This window comes from Narcine bancroftii, chromosome 3 (assembly GCF_036971445.1).
Source record: "Narcine bancroftii isolate sNarBan1 chromosome 3, sNarBan1.hap1, whole genome shotgun sequence".
Lineage (NCBI taxonomy): Eukaryota > Metazoa > Chordata > Chondrichthyes > Torpediniformes > Narcinidae > Narcine > Narcine bancroftii.
Genome location: NC_091471.1, coordinates 236,459,440 through 236,486,421, shown reverse-complemented (window position 1 = coordinate 236,486,421; position 26,982 = coordinate 236,459,440). Strand labels below are relative to the sequence as shown.

The 26,982-nt window shown below is 42.4% G+C and overlaps 1 protein-coding gene across 5 annotated transcripts in view; it reads right to left on the bottom strand.

Moving 5' to 3' along the window:
- Window positions 1–26,982, bottom strand: part of LOC138758344 (adhesion G protein-coupled receptor E5-like) — a 57,860-nt gene that overhangs the window by 16,804 nt on the left and 14,074 nt on the right. For 4 of the 5 annotated variants that reach the window (XM_069927124.1, XM_069927122.1, XM_069927125.1 and 1 more), the window contains 9 exons: window positions 26,213–26,271; window positions 23,194–23,325; window positions 21,750–21,924; window positions 19,727–19,846; window positions 15,775–15,962; window positions 9,979–10,149; window positions 7,196–7,387; window positions 4,407–4,627; window positions 2,879–2,945 (listed from right to left, as the gene is read on the bottom strand). In XM_069927124.1, the coding sequence (XP_069783225.1) occupies window positions 2,879–2,945; window positions 4,407–4,627; window positions 7,196–7,387; window positions 9,979–10,149; window positions 15,775–15,962; window positions 19,727–19,846; window positions 21,750–21,924; window positions 23,194–23,325; window positions 26,213–26,271 (1,325 nt within the window). The remainder of the gene's footprint in view (window positions 1–2,878; window positions 2,946–4,406; window positions 4,628–7,195; window positions 7,388–9,978; window positions 10,150–15,774; window positions 15,963–19,726; window positions 19,847–21,749; window positions 21,925–23,193; window positions 23,326–26,212; window positions 26,272–26,982) is intronic. The other variant, XM_069927126.1, reaches the window with a different exon arrangement.

Sequence of the window (26,982 nt, the reverse complement as noted above, 5' to 3'; positions counted from 1 at the left end):
CAGGGTCCAGGCCAATGACTCCGTTCTCCATGACTCAGCCAAGGACGGCCAGTCGGGTTGGGTGAAACACACATTTGGCCTAATTATATGTAAGGTTAAGGAGCTTGGCTGCATTGAGAAATTTCTGGAGATTGGTGTCATGGTCCTGCAGGTCATGGCTGCAGATGGTGATGTTATTGAGATATGGGAAAGTGGCCTGCGACTTGTACTGATCCACCATACGGTCCATCTCCCGCTGGAAGACTGAGACATCATTTGTGACACCGAAGGGAAGACGCAGGAAGTGGTAGAGGCAGCCATCCACCTCGAACACTGTATACTGGTGGTCCTCTGCTTTTGATGCAGTGTCCCTTCCTCTGGCAGCTGGAGCATGTTGAATCCTTCACTGGGCAGCGTTTCCTCTGATGCTTGCCCAGGCTGCAGAAGTAGCACTTAGCACCGTGGTTGTGTGCAGGTCGCCTCCGCAGTCGGACTAAAGTGACGAGAGGTGGTCGTGGAGCACTGCTGCCATGGTTGAGTCATTAGTGGAGTGGAGGGGTGGCGGCCCATCCCAAGATGGCGGCACCCAAAGTAACCACGAGGCAGCTGTGATGTTGGTTGAGTAGGGCTCCATGTTCTGGAGAACCATCTCCAGCGTGCCTGGCAGCTCGACTGCTCTCTGCAGACTGAGTTTTCCTTGCTTCAAGAGTCTCTGTCAGATGTAGTTCAACCTGATCCCTGCGATGTAGGCATCCCTGATCAGGTCCTCTGTGTACTCCACGATGGACACAGCCATGTATTCACAGGCTCTGCTGAGTGCTCGCAGGGCTCGAATATATTTGGTGTTGGACTCACCAGTCATTGTTTGTGGATCACTAGGTGTCTGGTGTAGATGACATTAATCTTACATCTTTAAGTATGGCCATGGCTTCCTGGTACGATGTAGCATTCCTGATCATGGACTACACCAGGGTGCCGACCCAGGAGTGCAGCACTTGTAGTTTATGGGTCTCTGATCACACAATTGTGGAGGAAGCCTGTAGGAATGCTTCAAAACAGCACAGCAAGCTCAAAGTTGGAGGATGCCTCAGGCGATTGAGGGTCAATCTCCAGCTTTTGTGGCTTCAGGATCTACTCCATTGTAAAAAATAACTTTAAGTGAATTAATTACTCAAAAGGTTGTTGTTGAGAAACCAATAGACTTTTATTTACTGAAGAACCACTCCACACCCATACTGTTCGACTCTCCTGCACTGAGGATGGGGCTGTGGAGCAGCCACCTTTATACAGGACACTGTTGAAAGGGGCTACATGTCAATGGGTATACCTGACTAGACAATTATACATAACAGTGGCTTACCACACAATGCCACCTGCTCCCCTCTACCATCTATGTATGAATATTGACCTAATCTCTTTAGCCACTTGTGATAGGTCCTCTAACCCCAGGAATTACCCCTTGGGTCTCGTGGACTGTCCCCAATGCCAGTATATTCTTTCTTAAATAAGGAACTAAAACTGTGCCTACTGTTCCAGGTGTGGCCACACAAGTACCCTGTTCAATTGTAACAAGATTTTACAATTAGTAACCTTTAACCCTCTTACAATATGGGCTGACATGCTGTTCATCTTCCTATTGTGTACTGCAGCTGCTACTGAACGTTTTGCAATTCATGCTCAAGAACATCCAGACCCCTTGGTAATTCATTCATTTGTACTATGACTTATATTGCTGTCAAACCCGAGCTGTCATTTCCTCAAAGTAAACTTCTCCAGAGTCATGACCTGGTCCATTCTCATCAATGCAATTGTTAAGACAGCACACCTGAGGAAATTTGACATGTCACCAACATGCCTCTGTGAATGTATATTTTAAAGCTGTAACCACAATAATATCACAGATCATTAACCATTGCGTGAGGGGCATGACCTTGATGAATGAATCCCAAGAGGAATATATACTTGTCTGGAGCAGACAGTTTGAATGTTCTAGATTTGTAAGCCACGAGGAGTTTCTCTTAGGGTGAGACTAGCTGCTTGCAGCAATGTTTCTTGCTGTAATGGAGTTCTCATGCAAAGTGATTAAAAGTTTGTTCTTGCAGCTGTATTCGTGTTTGTTTCCTCATGTCCACTTTAACACCTGAACTTCTACTGATACACCACTGAAAGCTTCCTGTCATGTTACAGGGACTGCTCCACCAAGACCACAAGAAAGTCTAGAGGGTTGTGAACAGGGCTCAGTCCATCATATAAACCTTCATCCTGTTGACCAGGAAAAGCAGCTAACATAATAAGAGATTCATCTCACCCAGGCCATATTGTCTTCAGACCCCTTCGATCAGGAAGAAGATTGCAGAGGGTGAGATCACACACCACAAAATTCCAGGAAAGTTTCTTTCCTACTGCTATTAGACACCTGAGTGACCCTCAGAATTGTGCACCTATGCTGCTTTTGCTCCGTACCAACATATCTCTCTCTGCACTTCAGTACTGTGTCTTACTTGCTGTACTATGCATGAGATGTCCAACTGGACTGTTCATAAAAACAACATTTTTCAATGTACTGAGCCAGCATGGTTGGCATAGCAGCTAGTGTGATGCTGTTACAGCGCCAGCGACTGGGACCAGGGTTCAAATCCTGCACTGTCTGTAAGGAGTTCTCCCCATGACTGCGTAGGTTTTCTCTGGAGGCTCAGTTTCCTCCCATTGTACGAAACATGCGGGGGTTATAGATTAATGGGGCAGCACAGGCTCATGGGCTGGAAGGGCCTGTTATTGTGCTGGATATCTAAAATAAAATGTGACAATAAACTTGAACTTGAGTTGTTGACCTTAAGTTTGTCAGGAGCTCTTGCTACTGAGTCACAGCCTTAGAGCAGGTGGATTTAACAACACTTACCAGGCAAATGGCACACAGAGGAACTAAAAAACTCCATTTAAACCCTTTCTCCATGGCCAGCCAGCAGCTGAGGGAAAAATAAACACAATCAGTTCATTGAAAAACATCCCGCTTCTGCCCCTTTTCTTTATTTCCATCTGACTAGGCCCAGATCTGGGGCTGGAGGGCAGAGAAGGGGAGGGCTGAGGGAGGGCAGCGGTATTTGGAGCTCTCTTCTGATGGAGCAGGGACCTCTTTAGATTTAAAATATAATGCTGGTGTAAGGATCCAGACAAAGAGTTTAACACCAGGATCAATCTATTCTGTCCAAAAGAAAATATTCAATCTCCGGCAAAGTGATGGAAGGAGTCACTATCAAGCAACCAAAATTTACTCATATCTTACTCCTCAATGCATGGTTTGGGATTTTGCCAAGATCTCTCAGCTTCAGACATTGTCACAGCCTTTGGTCCAAACATGGGCCAAAGAGAAAACTTCTGATTCTGAGTTAACTGCCCTTGACGTCAATGCAGCATTGACTGAGGGGGGCATCAAGGTTCATGGTAAACGTGAAGACAATGGACACCAAAGGCTAAACTGTCCAACGTCACTGTCATACCTGAATTAAAGGAATATGATTGTGGTTGTTGGAGATCAGGCATCTCAACCTTAAGATAGTTCCTCAGGGTGGTGTTCCAGACCCAACAAGTTATCATGTAAGATCAGTAAGTAACTGATGTGTTCATTGATAAGTGCATCATGTTCAATTCCACTTGTATCTTCAAGCATATTGAACCCTCCCTGGCTTCATGTGGCAGGACAGAGATGACATTCAGGCATCGGCTGATAAGTGACAAGTAACTAGCTTATCATGGCTGATGTTCCCCAGGTAGGTGTGGCATGAGGAAGGTGTGTCTGGAGACCCAAGTGAAGTGATTAGTGATGAGATATCAGCCTGTTTTGTACTCGTTGCTGCTGTACATTGACCACCGCCAGTGGGCTGATATCGCCTCAAACCGTGCATCTTGGCGCCTCACAGTTTGGCGGGCAGCAACCTCCTTTGAAGAAGACCGCAGAGCCCACCTCACTGACAAAAGGCAAAGGAGGAAAAACCCAACACCCAACCCCAACCAACCAATTTTCCCCTGCAACCGCTGCAACTGTGTCTGCCTGTCCCGCATCGGACTTGTCAGCCACAAACGAGCCTGCAGCTGACGTGGACTTTTTACCCCCTCCATAAATCTTCGTCCGCGAAGCCAAGCCAAAGATGCTGTACCAACTACATTAGAACTGTGACACCACCTCAGAATATACTACACTGGCTAGAAAGATCCGTGAAAGATGTATGGACATTTTGTTTTCTTGTTTTCATTCGACATCATTGTAAATGCTACTCATTTTCCTTATTCTCACATCTCCTTCCCTATTCTCTCTGTCAATAACTTTCCTAATTTAACAGAGGCATTGTCTGTCTGATTCAGTCTGGTGCTCATTGGCCCAGGAATCCAAGGCCAAAGTGTACGGGAAACATGTTGGCAGGCTCACTCACTGTTCTCTGGTGCCGTAACCCTGTGGATACACCGCTGCTGACACAATAACGATCAGAGCTGGAATGCCATAGGCCACGGGGTAGGTGTACATCCCTTGAAGACTCTGGGCCTGAAAGACCTTCACCACCATTAGATAAAGCTGGAATCCTTCCAGAAGCATCCACATGAAACATGCCAGGAAGAGGTAGTGAAGGATACCAGCAATGGCACCACATATTGCCTAGGAATAGAGAATCTGTTCAGTGGCATTGAACCCTTACACAGTCCGTTGTCTTAGTTATTGTGTTTCCATCTGAGATAAACTGCTGCATCCAGTCAGCCAGCGATGCAACTGGTAGCAGGTTGCTAGGGGACCAGGATCTGGTCTATTTCCTGTTCTGGTTCTGAGGAATCATTTTAATATGAGAGTCATGCTCAGCATGAGAGGAGCCATTAGGCATTTTAGACAGGAATTAATTCAACACGGATCCCCTGGACCATAGAGGACAAATGTAAGGACTCCCAAGAAATTAAAACCTTACCAAGCTGTGACATTCCAGCTGATATTCTGTCACTTGTCTCTTCTTGGCACTATGATAATGAAGGGGGGTCCTGTGACAGTGGAGAGAGGTGTTCTGTAATGTTGGACGGGGAGGTGAGGAAGATTCATTCAGTGTAGAACCTGGTAGTTCAATCTAGAACACACTGCCTGAGGGGTTAGTGGAGAAAGCCACTCTCAGAACCTCTTCGAAATATCCAGACAAGTATTTTAATTATCAAGGCCAGATGTTGAAGGGTATCAGGGAACAGAAGTGAGTGCAGTTACTATTTCAAGGGAGAAGGTGCTCAGAAGGCTGAATGGTCTAAGGGTAGATAACTCTCCAGGACCAGATGGACTGTACACTCGGGTCCTAAAAGAGACAGTTGTAAAGATTGTGGAGGTATCTGTAATAATACAGGAATCAATAGATTCTGGCACGGTCCTGGAGGACTGGAAAATTGCAAATGTAACCCCATGGTTCACAAGTGGGAGAGGCAGCAGAAGGGAAATTATCGACCAGTTAGCCTGACGTCAGTGGTTGGAAAAATGGTGGCCTCGATTGTCAAGGATGAGATTACAGTGTACTTACAGGCCCATGACAAGATAGGCCAAAACCAACATGGTTTCCTTCAGGGAAAATACTTCCTGACAAACCTATTGGAATTCTTTTGAGGAAGTGACTAGCCGGCTGGATAAGGGAGATGCAGTGGATGTTATGTATTTGAATTTTCAGAAGGAATTTGACAAGGTGCCGCACATGAGGCTACTTAACAAGATAAGAGCCCCTGGTGTACCAGCGTGGGAAGAGCATTGGCTGATTGGCAGGAAGCAGAGAGTTGGAACACAGGGGTCATATTCTGCTTGTCTGCCACAGGGGTTGGTGTTGGGGCCACTTCTTTTATGATTTGGATCATAGAATAAATGGCTTTCTGGCCAAGTTTGTGGATGATACGAATGTTGTGAAGGATCAGATAGTGAAGGGGAAACAAGGAGGCTGCAGGAGGACAGAGACAGATTAGGAGAATGGGCAGAGATGTGGCAAATGAAATATAATATTAGAAAGTTTCATGCATTTTTGTAGAAAAAAATAAATGAGTAGACTATTTTTTAAATGGGGAGAAAATCCACAGATGCAAAGGGACCTGGGAGTCCTCGTGCAGGATAACCTGAACTTGCAGGTTGCGCCAGTGGTGAAGAACGCAAATGTAATGCTGGAGTTCATTTCAAGAGGAATAGAATAAAAGAGCAGGGATGTGATGTTGAGGCTTTATAAGGCACTGTTGAGACCTTACTTGGAGAATCGTGAGCAGTTTTTGTCTCCTCATTTCAGAGAGGATGCGCTGACCTTGGAGAGGGTTCAAAGGAGGTTCACAAGGATGGTTCCAGGAATGAAAGAGTTATCAGACGAGAAGCTCTTGGCCTGCATTTGTTGAAATTTAGGGGAGGGGAATCTCATTGAAGCATTCAAATGGTGAAAGGTGTGGAAAGAGTAGATGTAAAAAGCATGTTTCCCACAGTGGGAGAGTCTTGGACAAGAGGGTACAATTTCAGCATTAAAGGACGTTCACTTGAAGGACGTTCACTTAGAACAGAAATGTGGAGGAATTTCTTCAATAGAGGGTGGGTGATGAATCTGTGGAATGTGATGATACAGGTGATTAAGGAGCCTGGGCCATTGGGTATATTTAAGGCCAAGATTGATAGGTTCTTGATTAGCCAGGGCAGCAAAGGTTATGGGGAGAAGGCTGGGTAGTGGGGCTATGGGAAAATGGATCAGCTCATGGCGGGCTGAATAACCTATTTCTGATTGTATGTTATCTGATGTAAGGCAGAGGAGGTTACAGACAAAGTGATGGTAAATGGGTTGAATATTCTTGGACACTTGATGGTCAGTGTGGGCTTATGTGTGTTTTACCTAATGACAACAGAGTTTGGTTGTAAAGCATTCTGGAGTCATACAATGTGTGTTGGCAAATGCAATCCAGGTAAATGCAGTTGGAATTTCAAGCATGGTAGAACACAAGATTGAAGAGTAGAAATCAGACATCCAGAATAGTCTCTGGTCCATTTTCTTGTCTGAACCCCAGAGCGTTTGACTCTTCCATAGACCAAGAGTCTCAGCCTTGAAGATGTTCAATGACTCTGATCTGATTGGAAGTGGCTGTCTCCAGGTTTTTCAAGCCCCTTTGCAGTTAGATTTGGAGCTGACAGTGCATGCTGCGTCAGAGAAATCTGTTAGTGATTGAGAGCCAAAGCTCGGAGTTTTACCTTGTTTTCGGTTTTGGAAATGCCGATGAGGAACAGCAGTTCAGCAAAAAATAGACAGAGACACAGGTGGGTGTGTATACTGGTCCGTGGGCTCTGAATGGTCCGGCACAACAAGAATGTGATGATTGCAGTCAGCAGTGTCACCAATGAGGAAATTATCCCAATATAAGTAATGGTGTTCAGAGCAGGATCCTACAGAGGAGGCAGAAAGGTGGTGAATTAATTGTAGTTACACATGGGTATCAAAGGAAACACAGAAAATTTGGGCAAGGTAAGGCCATTTGGCCCTTTCAACCATTCATTGCAGATCATCTTTCTCAATGCTACATTCCTGCTCTCTCCCCTTGAGTTAATTAGTTAGCCCCATTGGAACTGAGTTACAGGGCAAGGTTAAACAAGTTACGACTTTATTCCTTGGAGCGTAGAAGAATAAGGGGAGATATGATAGAGGTATTTATAACTTTGAGGGGGCTAGGCTTTTTCCATTGAGGGTAGGTGAGATACAAACCAAAGGGCATGGGTTAAGAATGAAAGAGGAAAGGCTTAGGGGAGAATACAAGGGAAAATCTTCACACAGAGAGTGGCAGGGGAGAGGAACAAGCTGCCAGCTGAAGTGGTGAATGCAGGCCAATTTTAACATTAAAGAAGAATCTGGACAGGTACATAGATGGGAGGGGTATGGAGGGATATGGATTGGGTGCAGGTCAGTGGGACTAAGCAGAAAAATAATTTGGCATAGATTAGAGGGGCTGAAGAGCCTATTTTCTGTGCTGTCATGTTCTATAGTTAAAGGACATTATTACTCCATGTAGAAAGTTGGCTCTCTTTACAGAAGGTTCCCACTTCTGGAACACTTCTGTGTACCAATCAGGTGACTGCAACTTTGACATCTCAACCAGGCTGTTCCAAGCTGCATTTTGGAATTTGAATCACAGAGTGGAACGTGATACTGTGTAAGGGCAATGAATTTGTCCATTGATGGCCCTGCAGGAAGAAACACACGGAACACTAAAGCTAGCATATGCTGGAAATGTGAAATAGGAACAGCGAATACTGGAAGTTCACATCCAGTTAGGCATCATCGGTGGAGAGAGGAACTGTTAATGCTATATATTGATACTTCTTATCAGAATTGCCCACTTCTGACACAAATCAAAAAGGCTCCCTTTCTGAAAGTGCAGAGTTCAATATTGAGACCTGAGTGTGTTCCAGCTTTCTTCAATGGACCAGTGCAAGAGCCCAAAAGCTGGAGGTGAGTATCAGAGTGGAATGGAGATTTAAAGTGATCAACAACTGGAAGTTTCTAGCCACCCTTGCAGATCAAATGGAGATATTCAGAAAAATAATTGCCCAGTCTGCATTTGGTTTATTCCATGTTGAGCTTAGAAGAATGAGAGGTGATTTCTCTTGAATGTTCAAACGTTTTACAGGACATGGCAAGGCAGATCAAGGGAATTATCCCAGTTTGATGACCTTTCATCAGAAGTAGAAAATCTGATTTGGATGATGGATTTGATAGCTTTGTGGCCAGGTTTGGAGGCAATACAAAGGACAGAGGGGCAGGTCTCATTGATACTGAAAGGCCTGGATAGAGTGGATGTGGAGAGGATGTTTTCTATTGTGGGGGGGGGGGGGGTGGTCTGGGACCAGAGGCCACTGCCTCTGAATACTCAACCATCCCTTTGGAACAGAGGAGAGGATGGATTTCTTTACCCAGAGGGTGGTGAATTTATGGAATTCGTTGCTGCAGATGGCTGTTGGAGGCTGTCATTGGGAATATTTAAGGTAGACGTAGATATGTTCTTGATCAGGAAAGGAATCAAGGCAGGAGAATTGGGTTTAAGAGGATAGTACATCAGCCATGAAGGAATGGCAGAGTAAACAATGGGCCAAATTACCTAATTCCGTTCCTATGTCTTATGGCCTTATAGTTAAGAAACAAGCCAATTCAAAGTTGCAGGAAACACCTTTACCACTTTCTACAGGTTTTTTGGTTTATAGGAGGAGGTTAGGGCAGTTGTGCTGTTCCAGGATGTCAAACAGGGACTTCCAGTGTCCCTGGTGACAACACATCTGGGCAGTGTGTCCACCTCAACTCCTGACTGAGTACTCTGAGTAGTTGTAGCTGCAGTTGGACTCACTCCGGGCCATCTGCAATGTTGAGAGCATCAAAGACAGGAGCTTTAGTGAGATGGTCACACCTAAGATCCAGGCAAGTGACCATGAGAAAGGGTAGAAGACAGGGAGTGTAGGGTTCCGCTATGGCTGTTCCTCTGAGTAATTGTATTGGATACACTTATGTGTGTCAGGGGGATGACATTTCAGGGGTCAGCAGGAACAGCAAGATCAGTGGTACAATGACAGGCTCTGAGGTTCAGCAGGGAAGGATGGATTCAGACAGACCTGTACTGACAGGTGTCTCCATGTTTAGGAAGGAGACAGGATGTTCTGTGGTTGTAATGCAACCCTAACCCTCACCTAGAAGATCGATTAGGAATCAGTCTCCAGCAGAAGGTTGCAGGATCTTCTGTGGTACTTCAGCAACTTCGCCTAGTGGAATATAATACATAAATGCAATGGTGGGGCGGGGGGGTGGGGGGGGAATTGATGATGCTGATATGGTTTAAAAGTCACAATACTTAGAAAGTTCAGCAGGGTCCAGACCCAAACTGGTCCATTGTACCAAACAGGAGGGCTGCAAGACAGCTCATTGGCACATTCTGAAGCATAAATGCATTTGCACACAGATACTGTTATGGAGGGGGGGGGGGGAAGCGTCTCACCTCCACTTTGTACAGGGCGACCAGCACAGCAAAGTTACTCAGGTGTCTGCAGTTGCAGATGGTGTGAGAATGATTAGAGGACACCTTTGTACAGCCAGCAGTGGACCAGAAAATCCTGTCCTTTGTCTTACGCAAGAAGACACAGATTGTATAATCATCAATGTTATCTTCCTACAGCAAGAAAATCAACAGGAGGCAAAATCAGGTGGACTCTCATTTCCTTAATTTCTCCAATAGCAAATCTTATGTATTCCATTCTCACTTTCTTTTTTTTCGATACTTTATTTAAAATTTTAAATGTACAATATACCCACCCACATCCTACCCCCAAGGACCCCAAAGAAAGAAAAGAGAAATAAAATGGAGATTGAACATCAAAATACAGTAAACCACATCAAAGCAACATCACCACAACAAGCTTCAGGGAGTTCAACATTTTAAACCCATATAGTCCAAATAGGGGCTCCACACTTCAGAAAAAAGATAATTATCAAGTAAATTATACATTATTTTTTCCAAAGGAATACATGACCTCAATTCCAGATCCCACCTCTGCAAACCCAAATCAATCTAATTTTTCCAAGTAAAATCTATACATTTCCCTGCTACTGCAATCGCCAACCTTAAAAGCCCAATTTGATACTTAGTCAAACGCTAAATCAAACTCAACCTTTTCACATTACCCTAATAAAAACAATGTTGCGGTCCATTGGTAATTGGATCTTTAAGACTTTCTCTAAAAATTCCTTAAGCCATCTCCAAAAAAGTTTAACCTTATCACATAATCAAGTCGAATGTAAAAAAGAGCCTACTTCTTTAAAACATCTCAAATATAAATCTGAAGAACTTAAATTATATTTCTTTAAGTTCTGAGGAGTTAAGTGCAATTAATGCAAGAATTATAATGAACTAACCCATATCAAACATTAATAATCTTAGATGTACTATCCTTACAAATAGATCTCCAATCATCATGGTCGATTGTGTGACAGTTTATGTTGCATTTGTATTGTATATAGATATGTTTTTGGGAGATAAATTGGGCAGGTGTTTTAGTTTAGGTCACATACAAACACTTCAAAACAGATCTCATTTAAAATGCTGGAGCTCTGCTCAAGACAGACAAGTCGGCTCCTGGGGGCCTTTGAAAAACTTTGGGGAGTGCCCAAGAGACTTCACTAATGGATTGTTGTTTTGAAAAGCAACAGATGAAAGAAATCGGAGGAGTAGTTTGGAGCTGCAGGCTGTCTGGGAGTGCAGATTGCTGTTCTAAGAGGGACATGTGGTTTTTGCAAGCAGAGAGAGTTGAACAGTTTTTTCTCTGAAAGAGAGAGAGAGATCAGTTTTGTAATGCTACAGTCAGCAGCAGCTGGGACTGGAACAGGACAAGCTGGAAAGCTTGTAGAAAAACCCCATTTGGAAGACCTTAGTTCAACCTGGTCAAAACCCTTGTGGTTCATGCAAGAGGAGAGGTCTGGCTGTCTAATGTTTCACTTGAAATAAGAAAAGCAAAAAGGAATTCTGTGGTGACCTGAAAGAAAGAGGTTATCATCTGGAAAACCCTGATGGTCAAGTCTCTTCAGCAAGACACTGACGTGGCTGATTAAAATGGATCAGTTTGTGTCCAGGAACAACAAATCTCTCTCTGAAAACCAACAAGAATCTTCCTGAGTGGTAAGCATTTACCTTTCAAGCACCAAGGCCTGGTGAAGATTCATAAATGTTAAATTCTGTGCACAGTATAAGAAATGCCTGCAACTTGGAGGAATTAGAAGTGAGATTGGACTGTGAATCAAATAACTTTTCTGAACTTACATACACATTACATATATGTGCATTTAGAATTAGAAGGGGGCTAAGTTAGGTTAGTTAATTTAATAGTGATAAGTTAAAGTGTTACCTTGTTTTCATGTTTAAAGATAATTAAAAGCAACTTTTGTTTAAGTAACCATTTGTCTTGGTGCATATCTATTGCTGCTGGGTTTTGGGATCCCCTGGGCTCGTAATAATTGTAATTCCCAAATCATTTTCCCATTTCAATCTCGATTTATGAATATCTAATTTAGGCATTTTACTTTGTAACAATTTATACATTTCAGAAGTAAATTTATTTTTATCCACCTTCTGTAAGTAGAATTTCAAAACCTGATTGTTTTGGTAAACTTAAGGTATGCCCAAAATTATCCCATAGTTAATGTCTTAACTTGATAATATCAAAAGAGTATTATTTAGAATTTCATATTTTTCTTTCATTCTCTGAAAGGAAATAAAATAATCAGCCTCATAACAATATTGTGCTGTTTTAATTCCTTTCTGATTCCATATTTTCAAAAACTGATTATTAAGAGTAAAAGAATTTATTCTGATGTCAAGATGTTTTTGCTGAACTTTTCCCCTGGATACCTATCTCATCATTTATTTTATTCCATAATTCAATTAAATATCTCAAAATTGGTGGACCAATATTAATAATTAATAATGTAGTATTCCATTTATAAATAACTTGCATCATATTTTTATCACCAATATTAGCTGATTTGATATTAGCCTATACTAATGAATTATCCAAATCAAACATTCTACCTGAATTAACAAACTTCAATTGTGCTGCTTTGTAATAATTTTGAAAATTTGGAAGCTGCAAACCTCCCAGTTTATATTTTCAAGTTATTTTTTGTAAAGAAACCCTTGCCATTTTACCTCTCCACAAGAACTTTCTTATTATAGAGTTGAAATCTTTAAAATATTTAAGTTTGAACACTCTTTATTAGTTAGATTAAATCTTTCTGCTCGAGTGGTTACAAATGACTAGTATCATCATCTTTTTTATTAGAGAGATCTAGTAGACAAGGATGCCCTTTGTCCCTGGCACTGTTTGTATGAGCTATTGAACCTTTAGTACAATTGATAAGACAGGATAGTGGTATAAAGGGTATTAGAGTTAATTCTGAGGAATTTAGATTAATTTATTTGCTGATTTTGATTTACTTAACAGAACCACAAAATTCATTAAGGTTATTAAATGAGAGTTTGAAACAATATGGAAAAATATCAGTTTATAAGATTAATTGGGATAAAAGTGAGAATTTGCCATTAGCTGTTGATTATTCTCAATGTAAGAAAATTGTTCAATTTAAATGGTCAGATCAAATCAAATATTTAGATATTAAAATTGATAATCAGTTAGATCATTTATATCAACTCAATTATTTACTTTTATTTTATAAAATTAAAGAGGATTTAAATAGATGGAAAAATTTACCTATAACATTAATACGTAGGGTTAATTGTATTAAGATGAATGTATTTCCTAGAATTCAGCATCTTTTTCAATCTATTCCTTGTAAGGTTCCTTTAATTTTTTTTGTTTCCATTCTCACTTTCACAAGTAAACCTTCCATACCTTTCTGCAGTGCTTCCCTTACTTCCCCCTAAGGTACCCTCTAAATCTGTTGCCCTTCTCCCAAAATTTACGTTTCTAGTTTTATTCATCTCAGATAAAGGGAAAATATTCCTGCAGTCTTCCCTCTCTATATTCTTCATCATTTTATGCACTTCAATCATGTCCTTTTAGCTCTAGGGACATCCAGTCTATCTCTTCAGGGTCTTCTCAGAACCCAAATGCTCTATTCCCAGGCAACATCCTAGTGTATCTTCTCTCCACCTCCCCCAGTGCTATCACATCCTTCCCACGATGTGGTGACTAGAAATGCATGCTGTACTCCAGCTGAAATATGATAGTGTGTTGCACTGTTAGAGAATAACCTTCCTCTTGTACCCAGTGTCCCAACTAATGAAGGCCAATATCCCATAAGCCTTCTTAACCATAACAGCTGCAGTATGTAAGCTGCCATCATCAAGGATGTTTGGACCTGCACATCAAGGTTCCTCTTTTCCCACATTCTGTGCTCCCAAGTGCCCTTACATTCATGATCTTTACCTCTTTGTAAGGCTTTCCAAGTTGTCTTCCAAGTTTCATTTTTAAGCATATCGATAAATATTTTTATATTATGACAGACTTCCCTCATCTTTAGTTCTCAACACAAGCCTTATGCTTCCATTTTTCTCTTCTTCTAATTGCCAAACTTGTTTTTTACATCCAGGATTTCATAGACTTGCTACACTTGATTTTCACCCATAAAGGAACTTGGTGGTGCTGAACTCTCATTATTCCTTCTTTGCAGAAAGACTTACCAGCAAGTAGATGCCCTGAAGCTACCATTGCCAGATCCTTCTTACGTTAATAGAATTGGCCTTCTCCCATTTTAAGATCTTTCTTATTCATCTTTTTTTTTCCATAATTACTTTGAAATGTAGAGAATTGCAGTCACTGTTTCCAAAGTATTCACTCATTGATACTCCTTCCAAGTGACCAGCCACATTACCCAAAACATGGTCCAGTAATGCTCTGACCCTCATCGGTCTGTCTGCAGACAGAGTCCAACAACCTGCTCTAGATGCATCTTAAAAGTGTAGAGTCTTTTATGCCAAGATAGTACCAATCCGTATTTAGGAAATTGAAATCCCCTATTTTTTATTATGTCCCTCTCCATCCTAGTAACTGTTCAGAGGTCTGAAATGCACCCCTGCAAAGTCCAAGATCCTTTTTGTTCCTAATCCTTACTCAAGCAGTGCATTCCTTGTCAAACAGAATCACACCACCCTCTCTATCTTTCCGGAAGATTCTGTACCCCGGGATACTGAGTTACCAGCCCTGACTGTCCTTCAACATAACTCAGTGATGGCAACAAAATCATAATTCCTGCTGTTGATTAAAGTAGTTGGACTCCTTGCATTGAAAGCTTAGTTCCATTATTATCATCTAATACTACATTTACAATGTAACATACATGAAATTCTTTAACTTTATATACCATGAGCAAAACAGAGAGTTTCCACTTTGGAAGCAAGATGTATCACAACCTCTGCTGTTTACCTTCCTTCAACCACAGCAAGACATCTTTGACACAACACCAGGGAGGCAACATACTTGGAGCCACGGAAATGTCTTCTTCCCTTTTACTATCACTCTTCCAGTGTGATTCTTCCTCTACAGCAGTGGTTTTCAAACTTTTCCTTTCCCTCAAATTGCACTTTAAGTAGTCCCTTTAAGTAGCCATCAGTGCTTTGTGATTAGTAAGGGATTGCTTAAGGTAGGATGTGAGTGGGAAGGGAAGGTTGAGAATCACTGATCTAGCCCCAATTGTTACTGAAATATTTTGCTTCAGAAAAATTGTCAATGGCCCATTTCCTTTGAAGTTCTGAAACCGTGCACATAACGAGTCAATTCGGGATGATTAAAACAGATAGACTGTAATGCTGGGGAGCATGGCCTCACAACTGCCTAGGACTTTACTGCACAGCAGTGGTTCTCAATCTTTTTCTTTCTATTCACATACCACCTTAAGCAATCCCTTACTAATCACAGAGAGACCTATGGCATAGGAAATACTTAAAGTGGTATGTGAGTGGAAAGAAAAAGGTTGAGAACCACTGCTGTACAGTGAAATCCTGGGCAGTTGTGCAGTTGTGAGGCCATGCTCCCCAGCAATACAGATTACCTGTTTGAGAAGAGAATGAATCCAGGGGACTCCTGTATTTCCTGATGGTCATACATCTCCTCTCTTGCTGTGTCTATGACGTGACACACCCCTCACATTAAGATATATCACACCTGTAACACTCTAGTGCACAATTCAACCCTCATAGTAGCACTCAGATATAGCCCACATCTCTCACTGTCACAGTTCATTTTGAGGGCTAATCATAGCAGTCTAAATTTCCCTGATTTTAAACCTTTTTGTTTTTGATGATAAATGTGGCATTTTGAAGACTTTGATTGGAGCTGGTCATTATGGCCATCAACAGGTTTGAATTTAGTTCCAGATGCTCCTTCCCAAACTTCTTATTCTCCATTTCCAGCTCATTCACACCCAGAAGACTGCCCATCTGTCTGCAGGCAATGAAGGAGATAGCTGCAAAATCTGTTCAGAAACATGATAAAGGAAATCACTCGATTGATGCAGTTTGTGAGAATGAATGTTTGAAGAAGGCCATTGCCCTCCTGACATTTGTGCTAATTTGAGAACAGATATTGCTAGTCTGTATCAATGGTGCTGATAATGATGGGCTTCTCAATGTAAATAGCATCAAACACCTGTCTGATCCAACCAATCGACACAATGGCCAAGAAAACGTACCTCCACCTACTTCTAAGTTTTATTCAAGCACCATAGAAAGTACCCTGTCCAAATGGATCACAATGTGGTATGGGAGCTACTCTGTGCAAGACCAAGCAAAGGTTGATGGGTGCAGCTGAAGTTTTCACAGAAATTTGTCTCCCCTCTGTCAACTCCATCTATGCTTCTTGCTGCTCTGGGGAAGCTGCTATCATATTAACAACCCATTCACAATCTTTTCTCCTCCTCCCCCCACCCCCCCACACCCCTCCTCCCCTGCCCCCTCCAATCAGGCAGCAGATACGTGAGTATGAAAACATGAACCTTCAGATTCAAAGACAGTTTCCTCTCTGCTGTTATCAGACTCAACTATGGATAACAAGGGAAATTAGAGACAGCATTAGTATCAATTGGTCAAAAAAGGTACCACAACCGAAGGCTGGGAGCAGTTCAAGATGCACCAAAGGAGGACAAAGGGATTAATCAAGAGAGCAAAAGTAAATTACGAAAGTAAGCTTGCGGCAAATATAAAAACCGACTGCAAAAGCTTTTATAAATATGTCAAGAGGAAAAGATTGGTGAAATCCAGAGTAGGTCCCTTGCAGTCGGAATCAGGGGAATATATAATGGGGAATAAGGAAATGGCAGACCAATTAAATTCTTACTTTAGTTCTGTTTTTACAAGAGAGGATACAAATAACCTCCCAAGGATGTTGGGAAACAGAGACTAATGCAAGGGAGGAACTGAAAGAAATCAGTATCTCTAAGGACATGGTCTTGGGGAAATTGATGGGATTGAAGGCAGATAAATCCCAAGGGCCTGATAATCTACATCCTAGGGTACTTAAGGAAGTGGCCATTCAGATAGCAGATGCTTTAAGAATTATTTTCCAGAACTCGATAGACTCAGGATCAGTACCCATGGATTGGAGGGTAGCTAATGTTACCCCACTATTTAAAAAGGGGGGTAGAGAAAAAGCAGGGAATTATAGGCCAGTGAGCCTTACATCAGTAGTAGGCAAAATGATGGAATCCATTATTAAGGATATAATAGCAGAGCATATGACTAGCAGAGAAGGGATCGGACGGAGTTAACATGGATTTACAAAAGGTAAATCATGCTTGACAAATCTATTGGAATTCTTTGAGATGGAGACAGGTAAAATAGATGGGGGAGAGCCGTGGATGTGGTGTACCTGGACTTCCAACGGCCTTCGATAAGGTCCCGCATAAACGACTGGCTTCCAAAATCAAGGCTCATGGGATTGGGGGAAAAGTATTGATGTGGATTGAGAACTGGCTGGCAGGTAGAAGACAGAGAGTTGGGATAAATGGCTCATTTTCTGAGTGGCAGGCGGTGACCAGTGGGGTACCACAGGGATCTGTACTGGGACCCCAGCTGTTCACAATTTACATTAATGATCTGGATGAGGGGATTGGATGTAATATCTCCAAATTTGCAGATGACACTAAGCTAGGAGGGGTTGTGTGCTAGGAGGGGAAGAGGGGGTCAGGAAGCTCCAGTGTGATTTGGATAAATTGAGGGACTGGGCAGATACATGGCAAATGCATTACATGTGGATAAATGTGAGGTTATCCACTTTGGTAATACAAACCGGAGGGCAGATTACTATTTGAATGGCAATAGATTAAGAGATGGGGAAGTGCAGAGAGACCTAGGAGTACTTGTACACCAGTCTCTGAAGGCGAGCATGCAGGTACAGCAGGCGGTTAAAAATGCAAATGGTATGTTGGCCTTCATATCAAGAGGGTTTGAGTATAGGAACAAGGATACCTTACTGCAGCTGTACAGGGCCTTGGTGAGACCCCACCTGGAGTATTGTGTGCAGTTTTGGTCACCTTATCTAAGGAAGGATGTTCTTGCAATGGAGGGAGTGCAGAGGCGATTCACCAGGCTGATACCTGGAATGGCAGGAATGACTTATGAGGAAAGATTGCGCAAATTGGGATTGTACTCGCTGGAGTTTAGAAGATTGAGAGGGGATCTCATAGAGACATATAAAATTCTGGCAGGACTGGACAGAATGGATGCAGATGGGATGTTTCCAATGATGGGAAAATCCAGAACCCGGGGTCATGGTTTGAGGATAATAGGCAAACCATTTAGGACCGAGATGAGGAGGAATTTCTTTACCCAGAGGGTGGTGAATCTGTGGAATTCATTGCCACAGAGGGCAGTAGAGGCAGGTTCATTAAATATATTTAAGAAGGAATTAGATCTATTTCTTCAGTATAAGGGTATTAAAGGTTACGGAGAGAAGGCGGGGACGAGGTACTGAACTTTAAGATCAGCCATGATCTCGTTGAATGGCGGAGCAGGCTCGAAGGGTTGAATGACCTACTCCTGCTCCTATCTTCTATGTTTCTATGTTTCTATGACTGTTGAATGGACTTCCTGATGGTAATGTTAGATTGCCCATGCACTGAATGTTTTCTCTATCACACTATACTCTGCACTTTGCTTACTTTATACTAGTGTGCTGTGTTGCCCAGGAGTACATAAAACTCAGTCATGTCATAATAAACAATTCAGTTCAATCTAACCTGTTCCCTTATCCTTGCCAATGACCCAACTTCAAGTTGAACTTGATGACCCTTGTCCTTTTTCTGCAGATGCTGCCTACCCTGAATATCACCTCGAGGGTCTTATATTCTACTCTTTGATAAATGAGATGACTTGCACCATTGGGCAGCACAAATGGCACCATCCCTTTTGGCTGAACATCTCCATAGTGTACCTTTCCACACTGGTCATCTTATAATCACCCACTGTCTTCACATCCCTGGCCAATAGCCTTTCACCATCTGAATGTCTCTCTTTGTATTCTCAGTGTCGTTGAAGGGTTCTGACCTGAAATCTCAACCATTCTTTTTTTCTCACTGATGCTGTTCGACCCGTTGAGTTCATCCATCCAGCTATGTGTGGCTCCAGATTCCAATGCCTGCTGCCTCTCGGGGTTTCCAGATCCCAACAATCTTCCCACTTGGCTGATGTCCCACTCACTTGCAGCTCCCCAACATACCCATGCATATGTTGACCAAATGACTTTCTGAGTGAATGCCATTGTACACAGTGGCAGGAGTTCATAGATAAAACACTTTTGGATGTGGTTTCATCTAGAAACTTGTATAAATGCAGTTGACCTATTGGGCTGGACTACATTCCCAGAGTGATCCTTACAAACTTAGAAACTAGTACTAGTAGTAGCACCATCAATTGTGGTGACAGAGTGAATGTGGAAACTTGCTCTAGATTTACACTGGTTATACCCTCTTCAGATTTATAGACATCTGACCAGAAGGTAACAGAGATGAACAAAGGGAGAAATAGACCAAACTGGAGTTGGAATCAAAGAAAACTTCCAGAAAAGGAAATGAATTCAATCCCTTGCTGTGAGAAAGCTTTGGTTAAAAGGTACATTATAGTCTCACTGCCTGAGCCCCGGAGCTAATGTGTCCATGTATTCAGTCTCTCCTGAATGGCACCAGACTAAATATGCACAAATGTATCTTAAGAATTCACGAATCACAAAGCAAAAGGATCTTACCAGAATGAGATATTGACTTTTTTGTTTCCCAGTGAAATTTTATCTGATCTTCTTTAGCTGATAATATCACAGTTCCATTGACGCTGATGTTTTCATTTTTAAGAACTTGGATTTGGAGATCTGAAATAGAACACAAGTAACTGAAAACCATGAGCATGTTTTAGACATTGTATTTCCTGGAGAAGTGCTAAAGAAACAGACAAGCTAACAGGTATGTTCTGATCAAACATTCCCCACCAGAACTCAATCCAGAGACACAGTTCACTAACTAGGGATTGTATTCATGTAGCACCTTCAACATTCCTAAATATCCTTGTGTTTCACAGAACTGCTCTCAAGCAACATTTGATGACGTCCTCAAAGAAACTGTAGAGCACAGAATGAGTCCAATCAGCCCATTAAGTCTATGCCAGTTTAGAAAAAGCCTCCCAGCATAATCCTACCTCCTGGTTAAGGGTCAGCAGCCTGCAGGTGACAGCTCTTTATGCACACATACAAGGGTTTGACTGTGACAAGCCCCTCTGCCTCTCCCACACTCTCACACGTGGGTTTCAGGTCCCACAACCTTATGAGGACCAGGCCCATAAATATTGGTCATTCTTTACTTCCTGTGGATGCTACATGACCGCTGAGTTCTGAGTTTCTTCAGCACATTTGTGTACTGCACTTCCCCCAGCAGCTGCAGACTTTCCTGTTTAACTCTTCTTTCCTCTTCTGCTTTCTCATTCTTCTCCTAACTTCTACAAATCTCTCCCTGGTTTTTGACCCATTAGTACATATTTCACTATACCTAGGCACACCTCAATGTATGGGCATGCGGCAGTACGAAGGGGTGGGCAGGGGAACAGAAGCTGATGGGTGATTGGAGGAGCCAGATGAGGATGGGATGTTGGCCAGGTGGAACCGGATAAGGAGATGGAATGAGAGAGGTAATCTGCCACCAGCCATGTTTAAATTGAAATTTTCCCTTCGTCTCAGGTTTTCTGCTATCTGGGATCTCTCTCTTCCCATGCACCTCTCCCCATTCCCGTAATTTCTGTGTGAAAAAAAAGTATAACTCATGCCCCAAATGCCACGGTTGTTATGGTTAGTGCAACGCTGTTACTGCATCAGTGATTGGGGCCAGGGGTCGAATCCCACACTGTCTGTGAGGAGTTTGTATGTTCTTCCCATGTCTGCATGGGTTAATTAGGATATTTGGGTGACATGGACTCATGGGCCAGAAGGACACATTACCATGCTGTATGTCAAAATTTAAATTTAAATCTCCTCCCTCTAAGCCATTCTGGAAATTAAACAGCTCTTCTCGGTGAGGCATGTGCTCCTCCTCCAACCTGCTCCATTACTTTCAGAGCTCTCAATGTGGCCTCCTCTGCATCGGGGAGACCAAATGTGGACCACTTTGCAGAATCTTTTGCATTACTATGGAGATGTCAAATACGATTAGGAAGGACATCTCATACTCTGTTTTGGCAGCTTACAAACCAAGAATTTCCACTCTCGCCATCGACTCATCATCCCCTCCTAACCTCAATCCTACTTCTCCTCCCCACCATCAGGATAATTCACAAACTTGTGCAAAACATTTGGTCTATGCGTGTAGTTCTGATAATGAATCAAGTTAGCCTTTAGGTTATTGCCCAGATATGCTTTTCCTTCCAGAGTACATTTCCTGAGATGCAGTATGTGGTACCCAGAAAGGAAAGTAACTGCGGAGCTAGATTCCACACTATTCTCCACTATATTCATAGTGAGAGATTACCAGGCAGTCAGATTCAAGGATATGCTCAAAATCTCTTTGAGAAAATGCAACATCCCGACATGACTCCTGGGGACTTCTGGCCCATGGCAGTTCCAAGTAGAACAGGTGGGTCAGAGAATCTCAAGTATCTGCATTTGGAGCACTGGAAATGCAGGACATACACATAACCTCACACTGCAGAGAAGGAGCCTTGCCCAGAATCTTCGAGAATGTGCAAGTTAACAGCTGGCTAAATGAAAGGCGGATCTTACAGAGTCCTACCTAAATAATCCATTGTTAAGTTGTATTTTTCCTTGTCCATGTTTACCACAGTCATCTTCATGGTGCTCTCCAGAGCCTCAGTCAGAAGATAGCCAGCTTTCCTCCGATGATACTGCCCCATTTCCTGCCATTTGCCATCACCTTTCATGATCTGGTTTATTTCATGAGATACATTCTGTGAAGAGAGAGAGCAACCTGGATGTGAGCTGAGGCCCATTGCTAGCTCAGATGGGAGGACAGGGAATCATGGAGATGGCCTCGGTACCTGCTTCCTTCTGACTGCACACCTTGAATGTTACTGATCTAAGTCATGAGCCAGCTGGAACTGCCTTTGCCTTTTCCCCCAGATCCCAGAGATGGACATGATCCCGTGTGTGGCACCACCTACTTAAAGATATCTGGAGTATTTTAGGTCCACATAAACTTTCAGTTGTGCTTAGCCCAGGGATTCAGAGTTCTGGCAGGGACACAGCACTGAAGGTACAAGAAATGGAGTGTGAGGGGTCAATGACAATTGCAGCCATTAAATTGGCTATGGAGTTGATTGGACAATCCAGTTGCTGGATTCTAATGAAGAGCTGCTGCCCTTTTGACAATTCCATGGTTAGTCAAAAAATCCTCTGATTTATTCAGGACTCCGACAGCTTGGACTGGGCAGAGAAGCTCATCAATGAGGGAAGCACAAAGGCATGCATGTAGCTGGCAGTCTTCAATCCTGGAAAATTACTATGGCTTTGGAGATGTGCAGCATGGATTTACCAACATAAATTCTGGTTAGAAGATTAAACCTTTTGACACGGTGTCTCTGTTTTCAGAGACCCCCAACAAGCACATTTAATCGGTGTCCCGTATTCTGAGATTGGTTTTATACCCAACCACAAACTGGTTCACACTGGTGTTCACACTGTAGTTTATCTATGGACTCAGTCCAGAGTATATTACGAAAGGTTAAAATGACCTGAGTGCAAATGGCTTCACATTTGTGGAATTGAAATTGTTTTGGCATGATTTGATATGAGCTATCAAGATGTTTAGTGGAATTGATGGAACAGAAAGTATTCATCCTCTCAAGGAATCAGGGGCCCAGAGCATCCAAGCAGTGAAGCTATGAGACACATTTATGCACACATGCTGGTGAAGTTCCACATCTTCTCCACAAATGGTCATAGGTACTAGTTCAATGGTTAATTTTAAATCTGAGACTGATAGAATTTAATTAACTAAATATTAATACCTGAGTGATGCGGACATCGGTCACAGATCAGCACTGATCTTGTAAAATGGAACAGGCTTGAGGTACTGAATTGGCTCCTCTTCTTGCTGTGAAAGACCTTACTCTGCATTTGTGCTGGCACCTGAGTGATGGGTGGTGACTAAAGGAACAGCAACACCCATAGGGACCAATCAGCCAGAGCAGCCAAGGAGAGACCTTCATCCAACTTACCATCAGTAACAACTTCGAGGAGTTACCCTTCTTGTATTTATGACAATCATTATTGATGCTGGAGGCCAAATCATAGATGGAACATAAGAACTTATTATCTCTTTTCTTATGTATTTCTTGATTGCCTTGTTCCTGAATGAGATGGGAAAAAGAGATCAAGCATATTATCAGCAAGACTGTATAGTTATAGATGAAGCTGCCAGAGAGCGTAGCTAGGGAAAAGGTGCCCATGTCCCATTCAGGACCCACTTTTCTATTCACTGCTTCAAAAGGTAATTTCATGGGTAAAGAGAAAAGAAGAGTTGCACTTGATTCCTGGCAGCTCAATGTTCTGGGCTTTCATTGTTTCAGATGTAAAAGAATGGGAGGTATTAAGCGGAGAGGACTGGCATTGCTGGTCAGGGAAAATATTTATTCACTGAGAATTAGAGGAGCAAATTTGCAGAGGGGCAGTGTACAGCTGCAGGAAACATAAGGTTGTGATAGCATATGATTTTAACTTTCCGCATATTGACTGGGACTCCCATACTGTAAAAGGGCAGAATGGCTTTGAGTTTGTCAAATGCGTTCAGGAAAGTTTTCTAAATCAATATATTGAGGTACTAAGTAGAGAGGGGTCACTACTTTTAGCAAACAGGACCGGAAAGGTGATAGAAGTGTGTATGGAAAAACTTTGGATCCAGTGACCATAATGCCATTTGTTTCAAGGTAATTCTGTGTAAGGATAGGTCTGGGCCTTGAGATTCTCATTTGGACAAAGAGCAATTTGGAGAAGATGAGAAAGGATCCAGAATGCATGGATTGGGATAAGTGGTTTTCTGGCAGGGATGTGCAAGGTAAGGGAATATTTCAAAGGTGAAATTTTGAGAATGCAGAGCTTTTATGTTCCTGTAAGAATTAAAGGCAAAGTTGACTGGTATAAGGAAACTTGGTTTTGAAGAATATTGGGGATTTGGTTAACAAGAAGAGAAAGGTGCCTGAATAGGAGCCAATGAGGTACTTGAAGAGTACTTAAAAATGCAAGTAAAAGCTTTAGAAAGAAATCAGGAGGGCTAAAAGAAGACATGAGGTTGCTTTGACAGATAAGGTGAAGGAAAATCCTAAGGAAGCATATTAAGAACAAAAGGATAGTAAGGGAGAAAAGTGGTCCCCTTGAAGGTCAGATAGGTTGGCTATGTATGGGTTAGGGTTAGGGTTAGGGTTATGGGAGATCGTAAGTTTTTTTGCATTGGTATTTATTCAGGCAACTGGCACAGTCTCGGGAATTGAAACAAAAAAGCAGTGAGGTCCCGGAACCTATACAGATTAAAGAGGAGAAAGGGACATGGACTTACTATTTTAAAATGAATAAAGGTAGATAAATCTCCAGGGCCTGACAAGATATTCCCTTGAACCTTGAGGGAGGCTTGTATAGAAATTGCAGTGGCCCTGGCAGAAATTTTTTAAATGTCCTTCAGTGAGGAAGTGAGGAGCCAAACAATTGGAGAGCAGCTCATATTGTTCCATTGTTTAAAAAAGGCTCCAAAAATAACAGGAAATTATAGGCCAGTGAGCCTGACATCAGTGGTCTGTAAGTTATTGGAAGATGATCAAGGATACCAGATAATCAAGTATTTGGATAGTCAGGGGCTGATCAGGGATAGTCAACATGGCTTTGTGCATTATAGGTTGTACTTAACCAATCTTATAGTTTTTCAAAAAGGTTTCCAGGAAAGTTGATGAAGGAAAGGCTGCGGATATTGTCTACATGGACTTTAGTAAGACCTTTGACAAGGTTCCACATGAGAGGTTGGTTAGGAAGGTTAGATACTCATGGTGAGGTAGTAAACCGAATTCGCCATATACGGATGAAGCCAGAGAGTGGTGGTGGACGATTACATCTCTGATTGGAGGTCTGTGTCTAGAGGTGTGCCTCAATGATTGGTGCTGGGGCAATTGTGGTTTGTCATCTATGTCACTTATCTGGATAATAATGTGGTAAATTGGATCACCTAGTTTTCAGATGATACAAAGACTGGACAGCGAGGAAAACTTTCATAGCTTGCAGAGGGATCTGGACCAGGTGGAAAATTGGGAAAAAGAATGGCAGATCTAATTAATGCAGACAAGTGGGAGGTGTTGCATTTTGGAAGGGCAAACTAAAGTAGGGTAAACACACGGAAGATGGTTGGGCACTGAAGACTGCAGTAGAACAGAAGGATCTGGGAATACAGATACATAATTCCATGAAAGTGGAGTCACAGGTGGATAGGGTTGTAAAGAGAGCTTATGACATATTGGCCTTCATAAATCAAAGTTCTGAGTATAGGGGTTGGGATGTTATGATAAAGTTTTATAAGACATTGGTGAGATCTCATTTGAGAGGTCTAATAAAGAATGGTTGACTACCAAAGGACAACCTCTACGGAGAACTAACAACAGGCAAGAGGAACATTGGTAAACCCCAGCTTCATGTCAAGGACCTCTGCAAGAGTAACATGAAAGCCTTAAAAATCAACAGTGCTGGGAGGATACAGCAGATGACCACAACAAATGACGAGATACACTTCATCAAAACCTAGAGCAAGGAGAAAGAGTGATGTTGCACCATTTTGAGGAGCAGAGAGCACAGCGGACAACAATTCATCTATGCCCTACAAATGCAACAACTGTGGCAGAGCCTGCCATTTCAGGATTGCCCTCAATAGCCACAGTCAACCCTGCTCAACAAGCCAGTGACTACCAGAGACGCAATACCCATGGTAGACCACAACCGATGGAGGCCTAGGTGTAAGTGTAAAATGTGAAGTATTGTGTGCAGTTTTGGTCATCTAACTACAGGAAAGATATCAATAAAATTGAAGGAGTTTAGAGAAGATTCACTAGGATCTTGTCTGGACTTCAGGAACTGAGTTACAGGGAAAGGTTAAACAGGTTAGGACTTTATTCGATGGAGTGTAGAAGAATGAGGGGAGATTTGATAGAGGTGACTCAGGGCCAAAATGCTGACTGACTTATCAGAGATACAGCGATCACATACCAACTCTGGTGAACATTCTTTCACGGTCATGTTTTGCTGGTTGGAAGGACATTGTATATCTACAAAGTAAACAAAATCCAACAATAAAGAAGAAAGTCTGCAGACGCTGTTATTGGAGTTCAATACTGGAGAAACTCAGCAAGTCATGCAATGTTCTTTATAGAACCAAGGTAAAGAACCAAAATTTCAGGCCTGTGCCCTTCAGCAAGGTATGAGAAAAAGATAGGCATGCACTTGAATATAATTGTGGGGGAGGGGCAGGGGAGGAGCACAGGCAAGAGGTCAAAGGTGGATGTGGGTGGGAGGGCAGAAGAGGAAAAGGTGGGTGATGGGGGTAGGGAGATAGCTCCCTGCGTGTAGAGCTGGAGGGGAGGGGAGGGGAGAGAGAGAGAGAGAAAGAAAGAGAGAGAGGACGGGTGAACTAAAGGAAACTGCAGAAGTCAATGTTAATGCCATTTGATTGGAGAATTCCTAGACAGAATATTAGGTTTTCCTCCAATTCCCAACTCTGTACTGCATAGTTCTATCACCCAACCATGATCCACGAACTCATTGTTTCCATATATTCCTCCTCATAGAACTGGTATCATCTTGCCTCCACTGCATTTTTTTCCTTTGTACCTACATCCACAGCATTACTTCATATACCTTCTGTCACTTAACAAATCCAATTTCCCAGAGTCTCAAGTTCTATGAGCAATGAAAGCAGGCCTGCAAATTTAGGTCAAATTTCAAAGCAAGAAATTTAAAATTGATTCGTTTGTGGCGAC